Source organism: Osmia lignaria, chromosome 16 (assembly GCF_051020975.1).
Source record: "Osmia lignaria lignaria isolate PbOS001 chromosome 16, iyOsmLign1, whole genome shotgun sequence".
Taxonomy (NCBI): Eukaryota; Metazoa; Arthropoda; class Insecta; order Hymenoptera; family Megachilidae; genus Osmia; species Osmia lignaria.
The window spans coordinates 4,502,014-4,527,313 of NC_135047.1; the positions used below are offsets into that span (position 1 = coordinate 4,502,014).

General features: G+C 37.4%; 1 protein-coding gene across 16 annotated transcripts in view; it reads left to right on the top strand.

Annotated features, from left to right (window-relative positions):
- Positions 1–25,300, top strand: part of LOC117600737 (uncharacterized) — a 225,489-nt gene that overhangs the window by 181,149 nt on the left and 19,040 nt on the right. For 14 of the 16 annotated variants that reach the window (XM_034316548.2, XM_034316551.2, XM_076692859.1 and 11 more), the window contains 3 exons: positions 770–908; positions 6,222–6,371; positions 7,189–7,332. In XM_034316548.2, coding sequence (XP_034172439.1) covers positions 770–908; positions 6,222–6,371; positions 7,189–7,332 — 433 coding nt within the window. The remainder of the gene's footprint in view (positions 1–769; positions 909–6,221; positions 6,372–7,188; positions 7,333–25,300) is intronic. The other 2 variants (XM_034316545.2, XM_034316547.2) reach the window with 1 other exon arrangement.

Consider the following 25,300-nt stretch of genomic DNA (forward strand, 5'->3'; position numbering starts at 1 on the left):
TATAGGCGTGTTCAGCTCGCCGAGCTCTACAAGCTGGCAAAGTTTCATTAATAAGTGAGTGTAACACTTGGGTAGTATGAGACTAAATTGTGTCTCCCTTCTTGTTCACGATGCAATACGATCCCATTGTTAGCCCACTTTCTACCCCGTGTTCTTCTTTTCTTCGTATCTTCGAATGACATGCTGTTTCGAAAGCGAATTAACTACGAAAAAGACAGGCGTACTTCTATTTACTGACACGTTTGACGTCGATACCTTGTAATACAGTTTTTCGCTTACTAACAAACGAACTTTGAAACTTTAAACCATTGAACGAGGAACTGTGATATCGAATCACGCTACTATGGGTTTGTTTCTCTGATGTGACTATTTCTAATAAAAACAGGGGATGGTGCTTTTAGACGGACGCAATGAAATTTTAGTAGCAGGAAAATTAACACATTCCTCGCGTAGAGCCAATTTGTCATTGAGTTAATGGACATTACACTGAAACGTACGTATGGAAACACGTATGTTTGTCAAAGAAACATTTAATGCTTCCCTGAGCATCGTGTAATAATATGGTAGCCAATTATGCATTTTAGTATAAACATGTTTACCTGATGTGCTAGAATCTAATTACATCGAAATACATAATTTTGCTTCTAATATACACATGCAATATCCTTCGAAAATTGCATAAATTTAATTAATCATTTCCTTAAATATTTTAATTAAATAACATTGAATCTCATCGTAAAGTGAGCGGATCTTCTGAATGACGTGTTAGTACTCACTGTTACAGACGGTAGTGGAGCAATGTCACAAGAAGAGGCAATGCAAGTTCAACACCAGTCCAAAGACCTTTGAAGGCGATCCGTGTCCTGGACTTCCGAAGTACATCGAGGTCGCCTACAAATGCCGTCCTTGTAAGTAATTATTCTTTCACTTAACACTTTTACAACTCTTTCAATCAATAGTTCTTTATTCGAAAATCCCTTGATACGTTTTCATGAAACCACATTCAAACGATGGATTGTAAAATGTTTTTATAAAATGGAAAAATGTAGGATAGCCGGAAGAATACCTACGCGTTGTTCGCCGCTTTTGACATTCTATTTCAGTTCTCCTTTGTTCTATTTCATTATTCCGAAACACATCTCACATTTTGAATTTAAAAATATGTTTCATGTTTTTCGAGGTACACGTAATTCAATTTTTTTATCCCATTTTGCCTGGGTATCTTTTCAGGGTAGATACTACATGTTACTTTTATATTATTATTCTGAAATTTGAGTAAATTTCTCTGTTTCATTTCTAATTTGCAATTCTGTCGCCGGGGAAGAATTCACGGGAAATTAAGTAATAAAAAATACAACTGAACTTCTATCAAATGTAACAGGAAAGAGGAGTAGTAGAGACGGTCAAAGTGCATTGTGCAAGGTGCACACACAAGCATAGCTCGAGATCTCACTCCGAGACGAGCTCGTTTTTCCTTGCAGCACTTATCGATGCCTTTTTACGGGGATGTCGAACATTAGCCCAGTTCAGAGACTGGCCGAGCTATGGATGTAGCTCGAGGAAGATTCTTTGCTCGCGTTACCGTAAATGCGACGACGAAACGAGAAAAATTCTTGTCCTACGTGGATCAGTTGATGAACGTCGTTCGATCATTTCTTGAAAAACGTACTAATTGACTGTAACGTAAAATGAAAGGCTTTTTGACAGTCTGTCGTTTCGATCTTACAGTCATGAATCGGGTAATTTAGAATTGCTACAGAAATTATTTTCGAACACTGCACTTGCATTAGTTGCACTTATTTAGAATGCATTAAATCATTATTTTCATAGGTACAAAATTATGATCATGATCCCTGTATCTATATATCATCCTATATTTTAATCAGGATCCCAAGTTACCATGGCAACGTGTGCTCTAAAATAGAGGATGATCTAGGTGCAATGGGTTGGCGCGGTAAACAAGGTGGGTATAGGTCGAGTGCATAGGCGAGAGAGCACGAGCGTAAAACACGGAACGGAAAGAATTACTACGCCCTCCGGCAAAAATTACTTCGAGCTTGTTACGGCAACAGGTTGTCACGGCCGTATTGTAGATGCACAGATCCGTACGCCGGGGTTCCTACGGTTAATATACATATTTTACTTGCCATGCAATAAACATGCCCCACTGTTTTATCATCTGCTCGCTTTCCTCTTGGTTCCTTTATTCGAAGCTACCTTTTGACTTTCAAAATTCTGGTGAATCGAGTCTCTTATTGTTTGCTAGCATCAACAGACTATCGTGGAAAATTTCAGCTTGCTATGAATTTAATTTAGCAAAATAATCAGAAAATGAAGAAGATCCAACTAAATAAATGAAAAAATAAATGACCTGCTGGATCAATGTGTCAATTTTTTTAACAATCAGAAAAATTCACAAGTCGTGAAGATAAAACGAATTTCGTTGCATCACCTGTTAACGGATTTCACTGGATGGAATTTTAATTTGCGAGGAAGTGGCTGCTTAGCGAAATTGGAATTTCCGCTCGAGTTTCATTTAAAAGGCTCGTCCACTAGCTGTCCGATGATACACAACAGTCCCTTGTCGTGTTTATTTCAAGGATAATTGAATTTAATCTGACGTCGATGAGAAGTATAAAAACAACGATGACGTCGAAATAGAAAAGACAAAAGTTAATCATTCCATTTCATATATTTTTCCCGCTTCGGGAAAGCTGAGATGCGTTTCGCATCCCCCTATTAGTCGCCTCTTACGACAGGCAGGGGATACCGAGGCTGTATTCTAAACCCCCCAGCCACAGGGGGCAAAAGTTAATCATTTGATTCGTCACATCGAGACAGATAAAAGTCGAAAAAAGGAACGATCGATTAATCAAATAATGGGACAGTTGAATGTGGCTTAGTTAAATCGATCGAGATCTCCTTTCCGGAAGTTGATTTTAACCGGATCGACGGTAGGAACACGTAGAGGGATGAAAATCCACGTTGCGCGTCGTAAACGTGCAAATTACTTTTGCCAGATTAATGTCACCCCATGCTGAACATCCTGAATCACCGTTTAATTAAATAAACGACCTCGAACAGACAAGTATTTTCGCACCCACCGCCAGCTGGACTCTGAATAATTGTCATTAGGTTTAATCATCCGACGATTTAGTTAATTATTCACCATTCGAAAAACTGGCAACCGCGTAGAACTATTCATTGCCCGTTGATGATATAAATAGTATTAAAATTATACAACTTACTCAACGATATTCAAAGTTTAGTTGAAAACAGAAAATTCATCAGATATTTCAAATTTCAATTCTTTTTTCAGATTTCAGAAAGAACAATATTTTTCTCTCCTCTCTTTTAACAAAATTCATTTTTTCTTTTTCGACCCGACCACGCTGTTCGGTTCACTGACAGCTTGTCATTATTGATTTTGTGAGGTCACTTCTCTGACTTCGATATATACCAAGCACCGTATTCTACACGTGTACAATCATACGTTTTCTATATTTTTTTTTATAGCCCACCGTATGTACGGTCACGTTTTCCTGTGGAAAGCAGGGAGAGACGAGGGCAACAAGTTATACAGAAAATCCATTAAAACAGTGAACGCTCGTTCCAATATAAAATAGCCGGTTCCGCAACGTTCGAACGGACGGATCGAACACCCTCTGCGACGGGAATGATTGAAACACTCCAATTTCTTCGTGAATATTGCATCACGCGCATCGTTCTCGACGAATGTTATCAGTTACGCGCGATTCCATTAAGTTCAGCTTTATTGCTTTCCTTGCGTGAGATATTCCGGGTTAGCGATTTAAATCTATTCCGCTGGACGATCAATTGGAGAGGTGTAAGGAGAAACGTCGAGAAATGCCGATGGAACATTGCTCTGCCGTTGAAAGGAAGATTTAACTTCGATATCGATTACGTTTATCTAATAGACCCCCTACTAGTTTTACCCCTCGACGAACATCTCTTTTCGTTTTCCTAGACGTACTTTCATTCGACTTGATTTCATCTAAGCGCGTTGTTAAAAATAAAAGGACGTAAAATACTCACTTAATTAACACCCTTCTATTTTTGATTTGTATTCCTAAATTTTATTGATTCAGAAGATTAAATATCCTCGTGTTTCAATTAAATTGAATAAAATCCTTCAATATCATTATTTAAATTCTCCACATGTTCCACATTCGAAACGTTAAATGAGAGTGTTTATCGCTTCTAAATGAAAATCGATTCGGTAGCCGAAGCTGAGCCTCATCAATTACTAAACAATTATTCAGTGCACGCGTTGAAACAACGTAACATCGTTCCCTGGATTACGAAGAAAAATGAATTAGTCAAGTGATGCACGTTCAGCTAATGACGCGATGCCGCAATAAGTGGCACGTGTGTCGTCGAATAGATTTGCGGTCGACACGTGAGGTGTCGGCTGGTTTTGGCAGCCAACGTGACACGTGTAATGTGTATTTGTCTCGTTAATTCATTGCGTTTGAATTACCGTGCTATCTGTATGTCTCCGACTCCCTTTTATCATGCTTTCATGTAGATTGACTGACGATCTTTCTAAATTATTAACACTTTGACAGCTGCACATTTTGTGCAATGAATGGAATTATATGAGAGATTAGAAAACTTACTATTTTGGAAGGTATATAATTAGTTCCAAATATAGTATATTTAGAACTAATGATTAGAATTCTACTGTAGTTCACACCATACACAGAACTCAAGATTCCATCGAATGTGGGTCGATCGAAGAGACGTGGAAAAAGTTTCCAAGCTGGTCCATTGTCGTTTCGAGTGGTCGAGCATGCTCGGTGCCGAGACAATTACTTCTATACCTACACCTTTTGCGCCCCTTTTTTCGAGACCTCCTTGCCAATTAATGCTTTAGACCGGAGTCTCGCCCGGAGGATTGCCCGATAAGGAAGTTTGCGAGGATCGTTCCCGTCTTTCTGGGAAATTTCACGAGCCATTGATACTACTATCCTTGATGAATCGCTTTGCTACATGCTCGGCTAGTTTACTTTGGAATCCTTCTGTATTTTGATCATCCTATTTATCGTCTAATAACGAAAATACTTTTTGAAACCCTTGGCAATAATTTTGTTAAAGAAAAATAAAAGTTACGAATGTAACATTATTATTCAGCTAATGTACTAATATATTTGAAACACGCAACAGCGTTTAATATGTACAAGTACTGAAATTGTGCATGCAGAAAAGCGCTGCACAGCTTGGACATCGAAGATAATAATTTTATTTATGATTCAGTAGCACAGTTTATCGAGATCCGTACCAAATATCGACCACGCATCTCCAAGTTATTGCTACAATTTATCTTATTTATTACCTGTTATTGTTAGATTTATCTGAACAGTTTATATTATCATATGATAATCATTCGTTATAGCAATTTCCCTGTTTCGAATTTAGAACATTTGTTACGAAGCTGTTTAACAATTTCGTGATTATAGACCGATGTAGAGCATCTGCATTTTAAATTTTTGCTTACAATGAAAATGTTATGTCATCGAATTGTGTCAAATTTCCTACAGTTAACAGAGCACTATTTTAGCTCAATTAATATTCAATAAATTTTATAGAACTATTCACGAGAGGTTCCTAACTTCGCGCCAGTTTCCATCTATAATAGCATTGGCATAATATTCGTAGCGGATAGAATTCCGATTATCCAGTATTAATCGTCCATAAATTGATTCCCCCAAGTAGCACAATCGTCAACGAGAAATTCTTGTACCTAAGACACAGGGACTGTCGCGTTTACGTTGAAGGATTGTGATATCTCTATACTTCGAGAGCTTCATGCTGATAATACATTGGAATAGTCTGGTTAGAGAACATTCCAACTGACGGGGTATATTATTACCAGAACAATCTGTTTCCAAGTTTACTCTAATAATCGATATTTCGTGATATTAGGTTGATATTAGCTTCTTGTCAAAATTATTCCCAATACCGTTCCAATATCGAGTTTAATATGCTACACATTTCCTATTTTGGATTTGTGTCACCAGCCATAAATAAAATAGATAAGCACTATTACTTTATAATTGATAATAACTAAAGTTTAAAAGGTGTAACCTTCATTTTCAATTTCTTCTTAATTGAGGTACATCTAACTTTTATTATCAATTGATTTTTCCAATAATGTGTTAAGAACAATGAAATTATTATGAATTTCTTACTTTTTTCAGATGAATTCAGAAGCAAAGTAGCGTGCGAGAATGATCATATCAATCTTGCCTGCCATCCCGGACAGAGGGTTGCAATTTTTAGTGCATCATTTGGTAGAACGGAATATGAATCTCATCAGTGTCCTCAACCACACGATGTGAAGGAAGAAAGTGAGTAAATGAATATTGATATATGAAAATTGAATAAAAATTTCATGGGTAGTTAGTATTCGCAAACTAGAGGATAACTTACAGAAATTAATACTGTCATTTAAAATAATTCTCTATTTCATAAAAGGAAGTAGCTCACGAGCTTCTGGTGCTCTACACGAGAACAACAGATTATCTGTCTTCCTTCTATTTATATATATATGCTTCGTAATAAGATTATCCTCACGCTTCACCAGTTAAGCATATACATATCCTGCCGTAGTATATGTACATGTAGCCTAGCTGTATATCCTCGCGTAGTTCGCAAATCCTCAACATGATAAGATGTACAGTGAGCTGCATGAATTCGTAAACATAGAGTGGGAGTGCATAAGATATCACAGAATGGTTATCTTAGAATGATCCATACTATAAATTCATCGAAACATTGAAATCAAGGATAATATTTTTCTCTATTTTATGAAACTATCTGCTGTTAAATTCTTCTCGATCAATATCCTAACACATTTCAAATCATAGAAAATCTCTGTTCAAATGAAAAATTCCAGAACAACTTGTTATAAAAAGAGACGTAAAAGCATGCTTTATACCGATATACGCTCGCTGCAGAACTGTTGTCAAATATAGGATTATTACTCGCGGATTGATGAAGTTGACGTTTCCATTAAGCGAGATAAAATAGTCACAATCACTCTTTAATCCGTCATTCGATTTTCAATCGACGACTGATCCGTGCGATCTTTGACGAAGTGAAGAAAAAAACATCGTCGATCAAACGATGGAAGGTGTTAAACTAATCGATTTCAATTGATTACAGCGTGCATCGCACCGCACGCGACGGAAATCGTGATAAATATGTGCCATGGGAAACGACGCTGCACCGTGGTGGCGAACAGTTCGACGTTTGGCGAACCATGCAGCCTAGAGAGCCGAACTTACTTAAAAATCATCTACACCTGTGGTGAGTCGAATATCCTATTCTGAATATATTCGCGGACATTTTTCAGGAGTTTGTTTTCACGATACAACGCATTCCGATCTCTAATAAAACCGTTTGTCCCGGGGAAACCATTTCTCGTTACGGTGTAAATCACAGTGTATTTTTAGTATCTGAACGAAAGCAATTTTATTTCTTTCTGGGAAACAAACGATGTTTACAAGCAATTTACCATTGGAACATTTAATAAAAATATATTGTATTGTTCCTGCTTTTTTTTCTTTATTAAAGACCAACAGTTCAATGTATCAAACCATCCCCAAAAATTGCCCCGAAGTTTGCCTTCGAGAAACAGGTAGGTTTGTTTCACGATCAAATGTCGATGTAGGAAATAATCTCGATAGATACGCGAGGAATAGAGACGATCTCAATTTGCGGCTAGTTGGACTAACGAGCAAACAACAAAGCGGTCACCGTAGAGTCGGAAGTTCACGTTAATGCCGCCGATTGACCCAAAAAGCTTCGGTACGATTGACACGACCCACGGCTCGCGGGAAGTCCTGTTGATGGCTTTTCACTCCGGATAGCTCGTTTCTGTACTTAATGGCCAGTCAGTTCGGACGAAAGGACCGGCTTAATAGCCATTGTTTGAAGCGGTGGCAAGTGAATAATGATCGGCTGTATTCTGTTCGACGATCGTACCGATGGTAACTTTCGGTTATCTATCGAGTTTCCAGATTTTCAAATCGATAGAATGGAAAGGATTCTTGGATTCTTTGATTTTTTGATTAGAATCTGAGTACCGTGTGTCGCCGACCTTTCGGACGGGTTCTTGATATCTGTACCTACGAAAGAACGGTACTAAGAAGACTCAGAGGACGGAGATAAAAGTTTCCAAGTCCAAATTCTATCCATCTAATGGCACTGAAGGGAAAAAATCGAAGTTCTACTGGAGACAGAAGGCATGTGCCCTAAGTTTTACTTCAACAATCCCTTTTTTTGTTCGAGAAAAGTAATTACATAAAAGAGGTCGAAGAAACAGGATGGTGAGAGGAACGAATCGAGGGGCAATTTCGTAATCCCAGTCAGGACACGAAGCGTGAAATTTTCAGAAACAGCTCGCTATCTTGCCACGGGCCACTAACGACTCCTCTGGTTATATCGTACACCGTCTAGCCGGTGCATTTCCGCGAAAAATTCCAGAATAATGATACTACCCGGCCTTTAACGACCGCCAGCCTTCGTTCGACCAAGAACCGGTGCCCGGCATCGAGCGTACAATACTCTGTAACGAGGAAAGCTACCTTGCTCGTCCGCTTGTAACGCAAACTTATTCTTATTGTGCTGGCGACGGGCTGCTCGCGCCACGGAAAATCGAGACAAAGATATCATCCCCCTTTACCGATCCTATTTTCTTCCTTTCCTTTCCTATCTAGGTTGAGAACTGGTCCAGATTCAGCCGCGGACACTTTTAATGGCACTCGTTGGGAACGGCGTAACATTGTCGCGAAGTAACGACCGGCTGCTCGCTCGCATTGTCGGCGAGTTTATGGTGCCGCACGAGGAAAAGTGGAGGTTCGTTAGGCTGTTTCCTGTTTTTTCCTGATTCTACGGGATTACTGCTGAATTGGCACGCGAACGACGCACGGAATGGGAGTTCGTTAATTGGCGAAGAAAAGACGTTATCAGAAATCATTTTGAATTGCAGCATTAAATCAATTAATAAATGTAAAATACTTCTCGAATAAAGAGTTGATTGGAATATATTCATGTGTATAGTATTCATTTATATCCCATTTTCACGTTTTAAAATACGTACAAACCGTAGATATCACTTCATTTAATTTCCGCTAATTAATACATTTCATTGTATCAATTAAACGGCATTACAATTTCTGAAATTAGCACGAGTGCGTGACAACCTTGGCATGTTCATACTAATTGAACGAGACGGAATGGAAGTTAAATGCTGGAATGAAACATATGATAAATGCAAATAATAGCATGAATCTAATTGCATATTAATGATGCGTGATATCTGCGATTAAAGGATCAAGACGTAACGTCAGTTAGGTTAATGCAATATTAATCACGTTTTTCATTTGCCAGCAAGGAGTTCGCGTATCTGTTTCAGATCGGCGTACTAAGTCGCCATCGTTCACTTTCTTGCCGTCAGTTTTGCGCGAAGACACGCGACAGCGTGATTAATTACAATCACTTATGCTAATTATTCACTAGACTAACATAAGATTCTCATGTATTGAATTTAATCAGCGGTATCGCGGCTTGATTGAATTTTTAATTATTCTCTGATACTGTTACCTGTGACAGTACCTTTTAGATTAATTGTTCGAATCAACCCTTTATTACCCGAATTTTCTATGTCATTGCAGTTTTCACATGCAACATTTCTTCCATAATTTTATACTTTAATTATAACGGTACTTGGCACAACTACTTCAGTAATTAAAATTAGGTCGCTTAAACCGTGGAAAGAATTTCTCAAAAATAGCACACGAGAAAAATAAAGAGCAAATAGTAAATGTGGAATGTGAAAACCTCATTGAACATTGAAGTTCATTATAAATATGCTTTTATCGTTATGTAAATAATTCTCTATGAAATATGACGTTTTTATTTTAAATGTAAATATCACGTACAAAAACATCGGGGTTAATTAGCACGTTTCATTGAACGAAGAAAACGAAACGAAATGGAATGAAATAAACTGGAAGTTAATTCTATTCTCCATTTTCACGTAATTTGTGCATTTTACATGCACGCGTGTACAGAATAAAATTGCGTTTTTATCTTGTCAATAAAAAAGATTTTCTCTCAAATTAATTTAGATTTTCGTTTTCGATTTTCCCAACCCAAAAATTATATAACTTTCTTTTCTTTACCTAGATATTTTGAACTTGCTTCCTGTTACCGTACTTAACATTTTGAATGATGCCATTTCGACGTTCAATTTCTTGATAGATCGAATGAATTTTGATTCGTAAATTGTGCACGCGTGGCTGCGTGGCACCGCGACAATTACTGATGCATTAGAAAACAGGTGGTTAGCACGTTGCATTTATCGTTGCATTCGTATGCAACGGCCGGCTTCTGGCCACTGGCCGCGAAACAGGCCTCGTTAGTCAATGCTTCTAGCTGCGTCTATTATGGACGTTCTCTCGCTGAAAAAGAGTAGAAAGAATTCGTTGGCTCGGTACTCTAATTCAACAGCGAACGATGCACGCTACCATGAGGTATGTAGCTTTTTCTGGGCGACGAGGAAAATATGCACATACGCTCAGCCGACGAAAAAGCTGCCGGAATAATAAGCGTACACGCCACGGGACGAATATTCCTGCTGCACGAGATCGAATTTTCCTCTCCCCAGATGCTTTTTATCTGTAGCTAGCTTTTTCGAAAAACACCTATGCTTTCTGGAAAAGCAACTTTCTTATACGAGACGGTGGAGACACGCTATGTTATCGTTAATTTTGCGAGAACGAAGTAGACCCGCAGGAATACTTGAAAAAATTTTATGATAATTTATTAATTCAATGAAAGTATAGAGCAATAATTTTAAACCTTTGAAGTAGATGAAAATCGAACTCTGTCGTTTAATCGAAAAGAGACTTGCAAATTTGAAGAATTTGAGAAATTTGTCCGGAAGAGCGAATTCTAAGATCCAAATTCCTTCATCCTAATCGATTCGACTTCGTTCGTCAAGTGCAATGGATGCAACCACGTGCATCATCATGCACGATGAAATCAAACGTAATTCCTGTTCCAACAACGACTGCAACTGCAGAGGGTTGTTCTCTTCTTCGAACGAATGTTGGATCACCATTGACCCGTAATAATTACGAAGCGATCTCAAAGTCTAATTGAATTCGCATTAATTATCCGTGCGCATCAAAGTACTCTGCAATATAACGCGCGTTGGTTTGTCACACTGGATGCAACGATTTATTATAAACAAGTGGCTAGCAGGCATTTACCAATCAAACTAATGCAGAATGTAGTAATTGGAAAAATATTTCACTTGTTAAAAATGTTTTGTTAAGAACGTAACCGCGAACAGTTCGCAAGATAAGAGAAAATTTATATGACACGTTAGACGAGGTATGAAGGAAAGTTTATTCGGGAATCAGGAACACGGCGCATCCTTTTCCACTTCATTTGTCCTCGTTAAGTTTTCTCGATGACGTGTTCCAAGGAAGCGAAGCGGCAGCAAAAATGGGGGAATAAGCGAAAAACGAAGAACGATGTGACAGAGTGAAGAAAAATGAGAGCACTAAGATCTGTCGAGAAAGTTTCTTCAATTTCTTATGGATTATCGGATCGATATTGCCATTTTTTGGCATTTAGTCAGCAATTTTAAGACGTTACAAAATTCTCTAATAAATTCTTGGACTGCTACTAATTAGTAAAAGTTGGAAAAGATAATTCTATTAATGTTTTGTTTGTACTGAACCTTGAATTTAAAGAGAGACCACTTTTTGCTATTTTGGAAATTATTTGATTCACAGAATTTTCTTCCTTCGTTACACATTTGAATAATTGTCGAAACGACGCGTTGCAAGTAAAACTCCTTATAAAAGAGTGGGCAGTTGAACTGCAAACAGCCTGGAATGAGCATGGACTGGAAGTGGACAATGTCTTCCGTGATTTCTGAATGCAGTGTTTCGCTGGACAGGCGTCCTATTCCGTTATCACGGATAGTAAACACAAAGGAATTACGGTCAGCCACGATACTCGGCCTTGTCTTTTATTCGAGAAGCTAGTAAACTTTTCCCTCCTCCCTTTACAACGGTTTTCCTCCATCCTTCTTGGTAACGTGCCACTTCCTTCCCTCCTCTACTTATTTTACACGAGCCATTTTTTTCACGACACCCTTTTCTTTTTGCTTTCTGTTCAACAACCCCCTTTATCGACGAGATTATATCTAGTAAACCTCGTGGAGAATGTATTGATTATAGACAGAGTCGTCGAAGTGAATGTTAATCCGGAAGTACACGCGTCAAATTAAAATAATTTGAGAAATATATGTAATATTATAAAAATACTCCCTTCTATCATTGTTGGTTTTTTCGGTGTTATTCGTTACACCGTTTGATGCACAATTATCGTATTACCATCAATTTCCAGTAATGAAATTAATCGAAAGATATGTTTTCATTGTCAATATCGTTGATCAATAAGTTAATTGACTGAAACGAGTTTGTACATTCTATACAACTTGATCGAATTTAATTGCATTGCATATTTAATTGTTTCATTATGGCTCTTAATTAACGAAATTAATAAAGCTTCATCTCGCTCTTGCATCAAGCCTGTCATATTGTTTTTATTTTATCATTTCACAGCTTTTTTAACACCTTTTTTAATCTACTTCTTTTCATAAAGTGGACGAAATTAGCGTGCTCGAACACGTATTTTTCGTCGAACAAAAATGAAACACTTATGTTTCTGTTTTTATACGTTGCCGGACCACGTATAATTCGGGGGAAAATAATGACATTCTGGCGATATTTATAAATTTTCATATAAAGTAGTTCCATTTCGTCGTAAAGTGGTTGGAAATGCTGAAGCATCATCTGCTGTCGTCGCCAGAACCTCTATGTGAATATTCACTGACGTAAAAGGATTCCTACCGGATAAATTTATGTTTTATTCCGGTGAACAGTAGTGTACTTAACTTTTTTTTTTATCTTAAAATATGTAACTATGTGATAGCATTCTGCGTCTTTGGTGTTACATCGAAATTGCCTATAAATATTTTCTGTAATAAATTATTTATTATAAAAGTTTGTAAGCAGAAAATCCTTCGATATCGAATAAAGTGCAACGAATAATAAAAATTGTGTATTTGAAATACCTATTTTCCCCGGCTCTGCTTTTCACGAATTTCAAAATATCATTACATCGATGGATGACGGAAAATGGAAAAAGAGAAAATCCGATGCGATCGCGTATTTGTGTCGATATCTACTTAATCGTAACAGAACAGCATTCATTTGGTTCGAGCATCGCGTTTAACGAAGTGCCAATACGAGAACCGATGATCCTCCCAATCATGTTCTGACACGGAGAACCGTGTCAATCACTGGCATGGTAGAAAGTCAAGCGTCAAACAGCGACGTGCAGCTAATTAGGGAACGAAGAGCCGATTCGATAACGAATGGCATCATCACGGATCTTCCTCCCCTGATTGTTATTTAATGATGGAATATTAGGATCGATGTAATGCACATTGGTTAGAATTATAAGCGCACATTGCGCTGTCGTAATCGTTAACTTGTGTGGGATATCTAAACAGATTTGGCTCACTTTAACCCATAACAAAATGCAAATATAAATATTTGAATATTATTTTATCATATATTACTTCTGATAGAAGCATGATACTATTGACATGTTAAAATTCACAAAAGGATAGAATTACTCTTCCGAAATTTTTGACACAATTTGAAAAATAAATATCTGAAGATGACATATTCTTCAGTCAGGAGAGCTGTTTGAAAGCTCTTCGAAGGATCTCATGTTCTGATTTCGGAATTGCTTCTTGGCACGGAATAAAACGGAAGAATATCCGTTTTATTTTCTCCGTTCTCGTTTTTCCCCGCTGCACGGATAAACTTATTCCCATATTCACATCGATACTTCTTATCGAGCTTATTTCCCGTTCATGTTTTTTTCGTTTACATTTTTTCCATACACGATATCAGTATGGATTCGCATTCAAGTTGATCGATCAACGAAGGAAAACTAAGTGATCATTAATTTTGGATTTTATATATAAATTATCTCGAAATTATTCTGAAACGGCGTCTCGTGGTATTCGAAAGAGGAAAACAGCAAATTCAGTTGGTCGAGACAGGTGGACTTGATTCTGGTTTTTCCGATTTCCATTTTAAAGAGTGGATTACACGGTACACGGTCGTCTCATGAAACATTGATGAACTAATCCCCTTCGGGGATTGACCGTACGTTCTGATTTTCAATCTTTGCTATGGTGCATCTAGACGAATAAATAACGTTATCTTGATCATCTTGATATAATTACAATATGAATTAGATAGTATTCTCTTGGCAAGTTTTCCGAAATTATTGAAATGTATTGAAATTGAGACATCTAGTTCGATTAGTAGCAAAAATTGATCGAGTATCAGAGACAAATACGTTGCCGGTGCAATTGTCAACTGCGCTCGAGTATCAAGCTACATTATTGTACCGGCACAGGTAATTGCCACTATTGTGATACCACGTGCACTAATTACAGGTATTGTGAAGCGCCATGGACTAGTTTACAAAGAGCCAAACGTTGTTTACTCGTTCAACGCCGTTGTAACAATGAATCAATTTTATCACCGACAGGAATTAGAATGTTCTCCAATTTCTGTTCAATCAATTACAGATCATTTTCAACACAAAGAAAAATATATTTCCATATTTCATGTAACACTAGAGTCTAGTGACTAGACGAAGGTAGAATCGTACAATATGATTGTAATCACTATGGAACGTTATTTACGTTAACATGTTAATAACAAGGAAGACGCAAACGATGTTAAAGTTTCCACCACGACTGTTTGCTAAGGACATTTTCGCTTGAAATGTTAGAAGGAGAATTTAGCCTAGACGACGCCCTTTAATTGATGCACGATGACGAGAAACAAAGACATTAATGTGGAAACTTCTCGTGATGAAATGTACATTGGTGGAGAACATTAGAAGCTGTCGAAAGTTATATTTACACATGGAATATTACATAGCTTTACAGGAAGGATGCGTATTTCCGAGTTCCGTTTATCGATCAAATGCTTTTGTCAGAAATTGCAAATAGAATCAAATACCTTCGACTCGAGTTCACTTATCACCCTCTGTTTCAAATATCACGAAACGTGGAGTTATATGATATAATTAATTATTTTTAATATTGAAAGCTGATCTTAATTAAGGGTGATTAATTGTTTAGCACAATAGCTTTTCGAGAATTCATAGTCATCGATGAGGATCGTTTATAATTACTAATTAGAGTCGTACTAATGGCACGGCATTGTTTGTACAACGCAACTCACCCACTAAGAATAACCTGCCTGGAGCGGTCTTAACCGGTCCTCGGTTTCCCATGAAGTACACGTTGAAATGTGAAATGTTACGCATTGTTCCAACAAGAGGAAGTAGTATTTCCTCGGTGGCTAGCCGACTAATTTGTCTGCTTGCTCTGAATGTAAGTCGGATTCTAAATCCTGAACCCGGCTCTAGAATCTTAACGTGTTGACTGTCGCAGTAGAAATATTTATGTTCAATGCAGTGTATCAGGATATACATTACAAATTAATAATAAAAATAATGAAAGAATTTAGAATGAAATTAGCATAGAGCGTTTAAATTCGACAGGCACGAAAATTACTACGTATTAAAGTCTAAAGTAGAATAATCAAACGACCTAATTTTCCTGGAAAGTTGACTTTTCCAATATCCTGAAGTAAGTAGCCAAATTTTTGGCAATCTCCACGACAACCTGTCCCCGTTTCCCATGAAACGAAAACGAATTCCGCCAGTCACGCGACTAACAGCGGAACGTTTGCTTCGCTGCCGAATAATCCAGGTCATATGGAATAATTTTCGAGCGAATCGAGTAAACTGCGCTCGATTGAATTTAAGGAGATCAACGAACTGTTTGAGATGCGCGAAACTATTCAAGCTGGATCGCACCATTCCCAGATTATTCAGAATTTGCCGATCCGATTCGATCGATCGTTTCGTTTTCCGAATAAGGCAAAGTAACTATCAGCTGGATTGTTCAACCCATGTTGAATTACGTAGTTAATAGTAGTAGTGGACCATCGTATAGCAGTCGTGGGCAATTCTTTGAAACCGAGTTTGAAATTTAGAAAATAATTTCACACAATTATTATTTTAATTAATTTCAACACCATTAAAAAATGAAAGAAATACGTCAGAATATTCACAGAGTGTAAACAAGAAGAGATACATTTGGAAAGACACTAAATATCAAAGGGTTAATAAATTGTCATCACACTGAAGAGGATGACTAAATTAAAGTTCGTCTTCAAGCCTTCAGAAAGTTTCGAAACCACCGGTGTATTTAACTTTCACTAATTACACTTTCATGGTGCACCTGATGTATTATAGGGTAGGTGCATGTAATATGAACGGCACGTAATATCAAACGCCGCAATATCTCGATAAATAACTAACTAACTTTATCGAGAAATATGTAAATTACCTGTGTATCAACAAGAAACAGCCTCGTTATAGGTTCTAATTGGAAATTCGTCGTTTAAAGATAAACATTGAAAGTGCATCAAGGTTTTTCAGAGAAGAATAGATAACAGACCACTGTAACAATTATTAACTGTCTGAAACAAGAACACGAAAATAAATATCGAATCTGTAATTTATTATTTATTTGATAATAGACTTTTATTAATCGTGTTTGTAATTTCCATACTATTGTTTGTGTTGTTTAATTAATCCATAAAGCTAGGTTCATTTAAATCGAAGTCCATAATTAAACTGAAGAGAAAATGTTCGTTATTATCGCTATAAATATGGAATACTTGTTTTGTTTTCCTTGGATAATATAATGGATATACTATGGCGTTATACAAGCATCAGGATTTTCGTTCATAAATTCATGGGATGAAATACTTATTCAATAGAAAGTATGATACAATATCATATTAATTATTTGAATGTTTTAAATTTACAGTCCTAAATAAATTCTCACTAATATATTAATATTAAGAAGAAAAGAATATCTTGGAAGATGCTACAAATCACGAAAACCGCAATGTATCAATCGTATAAATCATCGATAAATCAAATGAAAATAGCAAGTTAGACTGGAAAGCGATCGAACCTTTATCGAATGCGCACAAAAAGAAATTATTTCGTATCCCCTTTTTCTTCGAATCACTCGATATTCTGTACAAAAAACCATTTGACTTTCCAACGTCGTTATTAATTCGACTGATCGTGCTTAGCGACACCCCTTTAAGCTCCTATAGCACACCCATTTGTCGCCCTTCTCAGATTTATTGCACAGCTCGTCGAAATTTGTTGAATATCTTAGAATAACAGATCACAAGGCGACGTAGTATATCACGTTCCATTATATACCTATATTTTTAAATTAATAACGAAACATGTGTATTAAACATTCTACTATCAAATTAATTAAACTGAACACGAACACTTCATATTTTATTGAAATTAGCGAACGTTTTCAGCAACGACGAACGGAATTTATTTTATTTTTCCGTGCACGATTTATTTGTTTAAGCTTCGTTAACCGAACAATAGCCAACAGCAGCGTTTTGTTGAATTCGCGAGCGGGTCGTATTAATTCTTCAAATCACATCATTTATTCAACCCCGACGAATAGAATGTATTCCCAAGCTCCGCTCGTTGGAATTTACGAAAGCGGCTAAGGAATTATCACCCACTCGTAGTTTGCTCGACCGATCGAAATTTATAGAGGACCTCCCATCGTTTCGCCCTTCGCCCATCGCCCAAGATAAATATTTTCCGTGCTTTTCACCCCCGTGGAGAACAGAAAATATCCACAGACTCCGTGTTATGGAAAATACGTCGTCGTTTGTGGAAAACGTAACTCGACAAGGGGACAAACTCGAGGATAGTTTGAATCTTGCTTGATTTTTAACCCTTTATCGGTTGGCTGAAAAGAGTTTTCAAAGCCTTGATTTTCACAAATCAAGAGAACTTAGATGACATGAATTTAGATGTGTGCGCTTGAATTAACAGTTCGATCATAAATTGAATAAAAAGAAAACTATACTTGGACTGGTACTTTGGTAAATCGAAATGGAACTGGTATTTTCCTTTCTTGGAGCTTAAAAAGAACGTTCCATATACGATGCGAACACATTACTCGAAGAGCAGCGGCGAAAAGTATTATCGAGGAAGCGAATTCAAGAGAGGGCATGTTCTGTATTCATACGAGAGAGCTACCCTAACCTGTCCTTCCCTTCGGTCGCGCGATAAATTCGCCTCTGTTGACGCGGGAATTGAATTTCCTGTAGCGTAGCCGACGGCCACGACCGAAAGTCGAACGAATTTTTCGTTCTGCGGCTGGGACCGAGGATACAACGAATAGACGTTTCCGATAAAACGTTCACAGAATGGGATGCCCTAACGTTCAATGTTCGAAACGAAATTCGTACCTTTTGTAGTGTAACAAAACATTTTCTTTTATTTTTTAAATTTTATGACTTGGTGATTGATTACACTGTCAGCCGATAATTTATATGAATATAATATTATTCATTGTTCTTACGATATTTCCTTATTTTTGTTATTTAGAATTTCAAATAATTGATAGAAGAATTTCCTGTAGATAGATATCTGTGCGACTATGTGACGGTATTAACATTGCAGTTACGATAAGTGATTGCAACCACGATGCGGCGAATCGAAATTTAAGCGGGATGGAATCGTAATTACTATCCCAGTAAAGCTTCAAATTACTAATAATTAACTTTGCACACTAATTGGTTCGATTCTACGATGATGCTGTCGCTGTACTCTATATAATTTCAATACGTTGATTATTAATTTTGAGCAGTGATAATCGGCGATCACAACACCGAATTGATGAAATTTTCAATGCGGTTTACGAAATTGCTGTCGACGCGTTATTTTTCAGCGTTGAGAAGCGAGAACATGGTCGGGAAAGAACAATAACGAGAGAAGCAATGTGTCGTCGCGAGAGGATCACTTTCCTTCAGACATAAATCTTCGCCACCTTCATTTTATTCTTCTTTTTCGCGCTTATTCCGGTCGTCTTGAAAAAGCACTCAGCACCCACCGTAATACGGTATTCTTCGATTTAATTGCCATCCTGCTGGCTCGCTAATTATCTACTCTGCGTTTATATTCTTTATCGTTAAAGAACCCTGCCACACCTGAGATGCTAACAAGAGGAGTCAATGTTCAGTCAATGGGAATAGTGAATTCAGAATTATAGATCAGAGAAACTAGTTCACAGACAAAGTTTTGGGAAGGTAGTTTAGAGTCAGTGTTCAGGGCGTGAATACAGAGTTCAAAGACGTTAGATTAGAAAGGATAATTTCGAGTTAATATTCGGAATGAGAAGATGGTACAGTGACAATGGTCAAAGTGAAGGGTTGTTAGAGCTCAAAGTAGAGAATTAGATTATTCAACATTTCATTTAACTAGCTTCTCTTTTCTTATTTCAATACCCCATAGAATAAATAACCCATGTTATTTAGGTAATCAGTATTTTGATCCATATTTGAACGGTAGAACTAAATTAACCCTTTCTTTATATAACATTCTTTGTTCAGAATGATTCCTCAAACATACTAATAAAATTTGCCAGATTCCCGGCAAAATATCCTTTGTATCTCTGATCTGCTCGCAGCACACAATAAATCCTATAATAATCTCATCACGGTAACGAGCATACATCGTAAGTAAAGCGAAGAACTCAGTTACACGGTTTCGCACAATTTCCTGGCGTGAAGTCCCTTTACCGAATGAATGAAAAGACCGGCAATGATTCGTTTACCAAGGCAGCTCGTTAAACTTCGCTCGCTTGCTCGCAGCTCATCCTCTCTTCCATACGACGCCTATGCTCGCAGTAACTGGAGCTGCTCGTGAAAACGGGCGCAACAAATCGACCGTGTATGTTCCTGCGAGAGTGTATACGCTTGTCGTATATGTACGCGTGATCGTGCGGATTCCGTTCGCATGGTTGAGCAATACGGTTCAGTCGCGGTGTTCGAACTGATCAAAGTGGTGGCAAACCTGACCGCCCGGAGGTAGTTAGCTATACTACCATGGCCGTCACTCAAAAATGCTACCCTCATTGTTTGAACGATTGATACTTTTGACTTTGTATTTGATTTGAAAGGGTTCTATGTTTGTTTCGATTTTTGTAGAAAATTATTTGGGAAATGAGAGTTTATGTAACCCCCTGGAAACTATTTGGGTATTTAGAGACACTCTTTAAAATTTTGAAAAAAAAGATTGCAATGTTTTCAGAGAGGTTGAGGCAATCTTAAAAATGAAACAAGAAATGTCCAACATTATTTACTTATTTTGAATAAATGATCAACTACTAGAATCATTAGACTGACACTTATGGATTAGACGATATTGTAACCAGAAAATACCTCGGGATCAGATTTACCCTTTCTAGAGAAGCAGAACCCGTAAGGGTCGAGATACTACAACTTATTAAAGGACCGTGAGTCGTCTCCCCTTTGAACATTGAAACGAACGCACTCCGCGTTACGTGGTAACAAGGGGTGTGTCGTCGTTCACCCTTAAGAGCGGCGTGAAACGAGACGTGAAGATTCGCTCCATCGCGTCGATTCTTGAGAAAAAAAGCAGCCTAGCTCGAACCACCGTGAAAAAGGTTCCTGAACTCTCCTTTGACGACTTTGTGCCACGACTTTGATTTTGAGGTAGTCTCGGCCTTGGAACCTTGAAGAACCTTGAAATTATTCTGTTTCTCTTGAAATTTTAATGTACACGTGGAATGATTAAACAAATTGATAAAAAATTAATATTAACGTACGTCACACGAATACAATTACGTAGAGTGTACGAAATTTCACCTTTATTTTCATTTTGTTCCAATGAATTTAATTCGATTCCGTATTTCGTTGAAAAATTATATCTGACTGTTTATGGGAGAGAGGCGACCGGTTGGCCAGCTAATATTTTCTACATGGCCAATTAAAAATCGCACCGAGCGGGGCTTTGCATTAACGAAGTTCGTAATTTCGAAATGTAATTAGCCAGCTGACGTGAAACTTGAATGGGCGATCGCCGTCGAAAAGCTTATAATCGAACGCATTTTATTCCGTAATCCGACAGTCGAAGAAATACAAATTCACGTGGGATAATCTATACAGGGGCGAACGTGAATGTAAATGTAAATTGGACGAAATTAACCGTACATTCGAAAGCTACTAAAATATTTTCGATGTTAATTTCTTCTCTCCGTTAATTCGATATTATTGTGTTGTTTTATAAATGCCACTTTATTTCATTGTACCGGATAATATGTATTTCAGCTTCGACGATAAAAATTATCGCTACTAAAAACGAACTGTGTTCGTAAAAAAGCGAGCTCGAATTAATATTTTACCAGTCAGATATTCACGTTGCGCATATTAAAACAACTTATATTCAGCGCGAGAGCTGTTCTATTGAAATAACAACAAGGGAGCAACTAATTGTAACAAAGAGAATGAACGCATTCATTTTGTTTCCGAGTTCAATTACACCCCTGGCATTTTCAATTTTGCCTTTGTTACAAACGAAACAAGATTACGTATTCCTAGAAACGAATAAATTATAGAAGAAAAGGTGTGGATAATTGCATTCAGTTAAATTCATTAACGACTACGAAGCAATAGATAAATTTGCTAAAATTGATGCATTATCAATTTAAATGTTATGCAAAGGAGAATTAAATACTCCCCATAATAACATTCGAAAACGTTTTCAAATGCAAAGAATACAAATATTTTTTCAAAAATTGAGGTTGATGGAAAGAACGGTTTGCAGTTTCACAATCAGCGCATGAAACTGTAAAAAAAAAGACATACAATTGGTTATTGGAAGAGAAATTGCCTGTTAGCCAGTGTAATATCAACAAAGGAAAATACAGAAACAGGACCTTCTATTTTTCCAGTTGTTAGTTAAACAACATATAAAAAAGAAACGAGAAAAGCATCAATAGTTAACTTTATGCCTTCCGGGTTTCAATTAGAAAGCTATTACATACAATGCTGATCGCTCGTCTCTTATACTCTGCTGACGCGAAAATCATCTCTTTCTGGTTATACCATGAAGTAGTACAAGTTAACCGGTGTTGCTCGTCCGTGTAACAGGCTGGTCGACCAGGTAAACTCAAATGAGTATGCAAACAACAATATCGCACCGAGTACGAGCACGGGTGAAAATAGACGTTGGAAACACAGAGTTCTCGAAAGTTAGCTGGAACAACCGGTGGAAGCAACTTATCTGCTTACGCAGACAGGTCAGAGAACCTCGATGTCGAAGCTTCGACGTCCGGCATATTTTACAGCCGTTCGAGTGGAAATTCGTGTTATAGAACGGGAACGTGTAAATCTAAAAGATGAGTCAAGAATGGTATCCTTTTAGAAATGGAATCAATATTTTTAGTTTGATTTTGAAGAACAGAAGAATCATAATTATGAAAATACGAAATAATATAACAAATGTCTACTATGGCAGTCAAGTGTTAATTACCAAAGAAAGAAGAAATTTGGTTATAGCAAAATTTCCTCGGTAACGAACAGAAGATACGTTCGTTTATTCATGAGGCATGCAAATCCTCGATTATACTATCGTATGTTAAAGTAATCCGTAGAAAAATCAGGGCTATTATTAAGGACGTCGGGTTCGGAAGGAATAACATAAAGATAGGCGAGCAAATTAAACATGTAAATTAGCCAAATAAAATATCCCGTTTGCCTCGTAGGTAACGATACGAGGTACACAATCTGTTTTAATGCATTTTTCGCGTGCAAAGTCAGCAACGCGAATTTAAATCGTCTCCGCGGTAACTTACTGGCTCGCGGTCGTAGTAGTTTCAGTCTATATGTAGTCAGACACAAGAGCATTATCTATTCAAGCGATACCAACCTTTCCACCGTTGAAATACACTTTTCCCCCGTTTCAGAATTGTTTCTTTTCCCTTCACAGAGTGGTCTGATTACTTTGCTTGAAACGATTTGGTAAAAGCTTTTCCGTAGAAGTTGTATTAAGAAAATGATCCTCTCCTCCGTTTAATATCGCCACTTGAATTTAATGCCGCTAACGCTCTTCACGTCGTTACTGCACCTGAAATCATTCGTAAATTAGTTAAAAGGGAATCAATGCTTTTTAAGTGTTCCTGAATCGCTGTTAAATACCATGCTCTAAGGAGTCCACTTTACTTGAAGAGAAGCTGATTATTCAAACGAGAATAAAAAGGATGCGACTTGAAATTTATTTATTTGTTGACTCTCATATTCTTGGACACTGCCAGTAATAATTTTGTATATTCATATACTTTAATTAAGAGCCCGAATGTATTTAATTCAAGTGTGAGTTGTAGAATCTCTAAATGTCTCGACATGATCCAAACTACTTTTTACTCTCGTCTGCTTCCTAGTAGCCACGTTAAGGGAAAATTTTTGCGGCCAAGCAAAAGTGTTTTTATTCCGTTTCAGCACATAAGCCTGGCACTCAGCCAGATCTTAAAAATGCACTCGAGAGCAGCACTCGCTTATTTCAGCCGTCGCTACCGGATTAAACGAGTCCTCTCTTAAGCGTTTCGAGCCATGATTCCTTCTGGCAGGCATACGAAATTTTTCGGCTGAAATTTTCATGCGGGTCCCTCCACGTAATTTGTTACACAATATCGTATTGTTACGATATTCCCTTAGTCGCTAATGAGGCCACGTAAATTGATTGCAATTCGAAGCTTAATTGCGCCGTTGAAAACAATCCTCCGTCTCTCCCCCAACTGTCTGCGATTCTGAAAAATTTCGAGGTATTAATTGAAAACGTCAATTTATGTAACAATTGATTTTTCATCATGATGGATCAGGTTTTATGGATATCGAGTTGTTTTAAAATTAAAAGAAGTTATTTTCCTGTTCTAAAACAGTTGTAATTTTTTTTACCTCCTATACAGCCATAATTCTCTTTCCTGAAGGGTGTCGAATGGCCCCTCTTTCTGCCAAAGTTTCTTGCACAGGTCGTAATTAATAGTTGGTTTTAAAGTTCGAGGCCCTCAGTTCCCCGTATACAACGCCATGACTTGCCATTAATCAATTTCTCTGGGTGACAAGTTTACTTTATTTCTCCGTGTAACACTTCGCTTTATTTATCTTTCGCCACCCCCTATGTGGAAATACTGACTACTTTTCCGTTTTTCATGTAACCCCTTGATGTAGACGATAATTTATTATTCCGTTCCAGGAAGGTTATTGAAAAATCTGTGCTAGTTTGTCTTCAATTATTAAAAAAGGATTTCGTTTTGTATAGAATAAAGAAATTTCCCAGTGAGCAAGGAAGTAACATTGTTTCGTGACCAAAGCACGCTGTTGTAAAACGATTTCGGATTGTGCGCATTGAATGCAACTGATCGAACGACCGTCAGTAAAATCCAACCGGAAACACTCGCGACGGAAAGGTTGACCGATGTGTCGGATGTGTTCTCGCGGGATTTTGTGAATATTTTTTTATCGCGACAACCGAACTAACCGTTTGCTCGTGTCTTTCTTTTCTCTTCTCTGTTTTGACGACCCTGACAGCAATTTCCTGCAACTGTTGTTTTGACAGTGCTGGGTAAAAAAATTTCTGAATGAAACTTCAACGAACAACTTTCATTTTACACACGGTGTTCTAGGTTTTTTTTGTAAATGAAAACAGAGAAAAAGTTTTATATAAAAGTTAGCTGCAAGCTATTGGATGCATAATCCTATGAAGGTACGTCATTACAACGCTAATAATGCAAGAAAAAAAGTTGCAGAAAATTGAACCATAAATATTTCAGAAGATAGAGGAAGAAGGCATAACTAGATGAATGCAATTGATTGCAAGTCGACATCTCAATTGCTTCCCGAGATATAAGGCTTCAAAGTTTATGCGTAAGCGCGAGAATATTGAATGGGGCGCGTGACCTACATTTTTTCCAAGAAGTGCGTACTACGTCTAGTAGTAATAGTAAAAAAACATGAATGACTCCGTCGTGGTGCCTGACCAGCGCACGTAATGTAGGTCAGTAGTGTGCTGACCAGGAAGACGATAGTAAATCATCAAAAATTATAGTTCTCTTCAAACGTCGATATCTCGAAAACCAAAAATCGTATTTTGATAAACTAAACGCCATTTTAAAGAGGAAAATATGCTGCAAATAATGGTATAAATTTCGTTAAAATTGACCCATTAT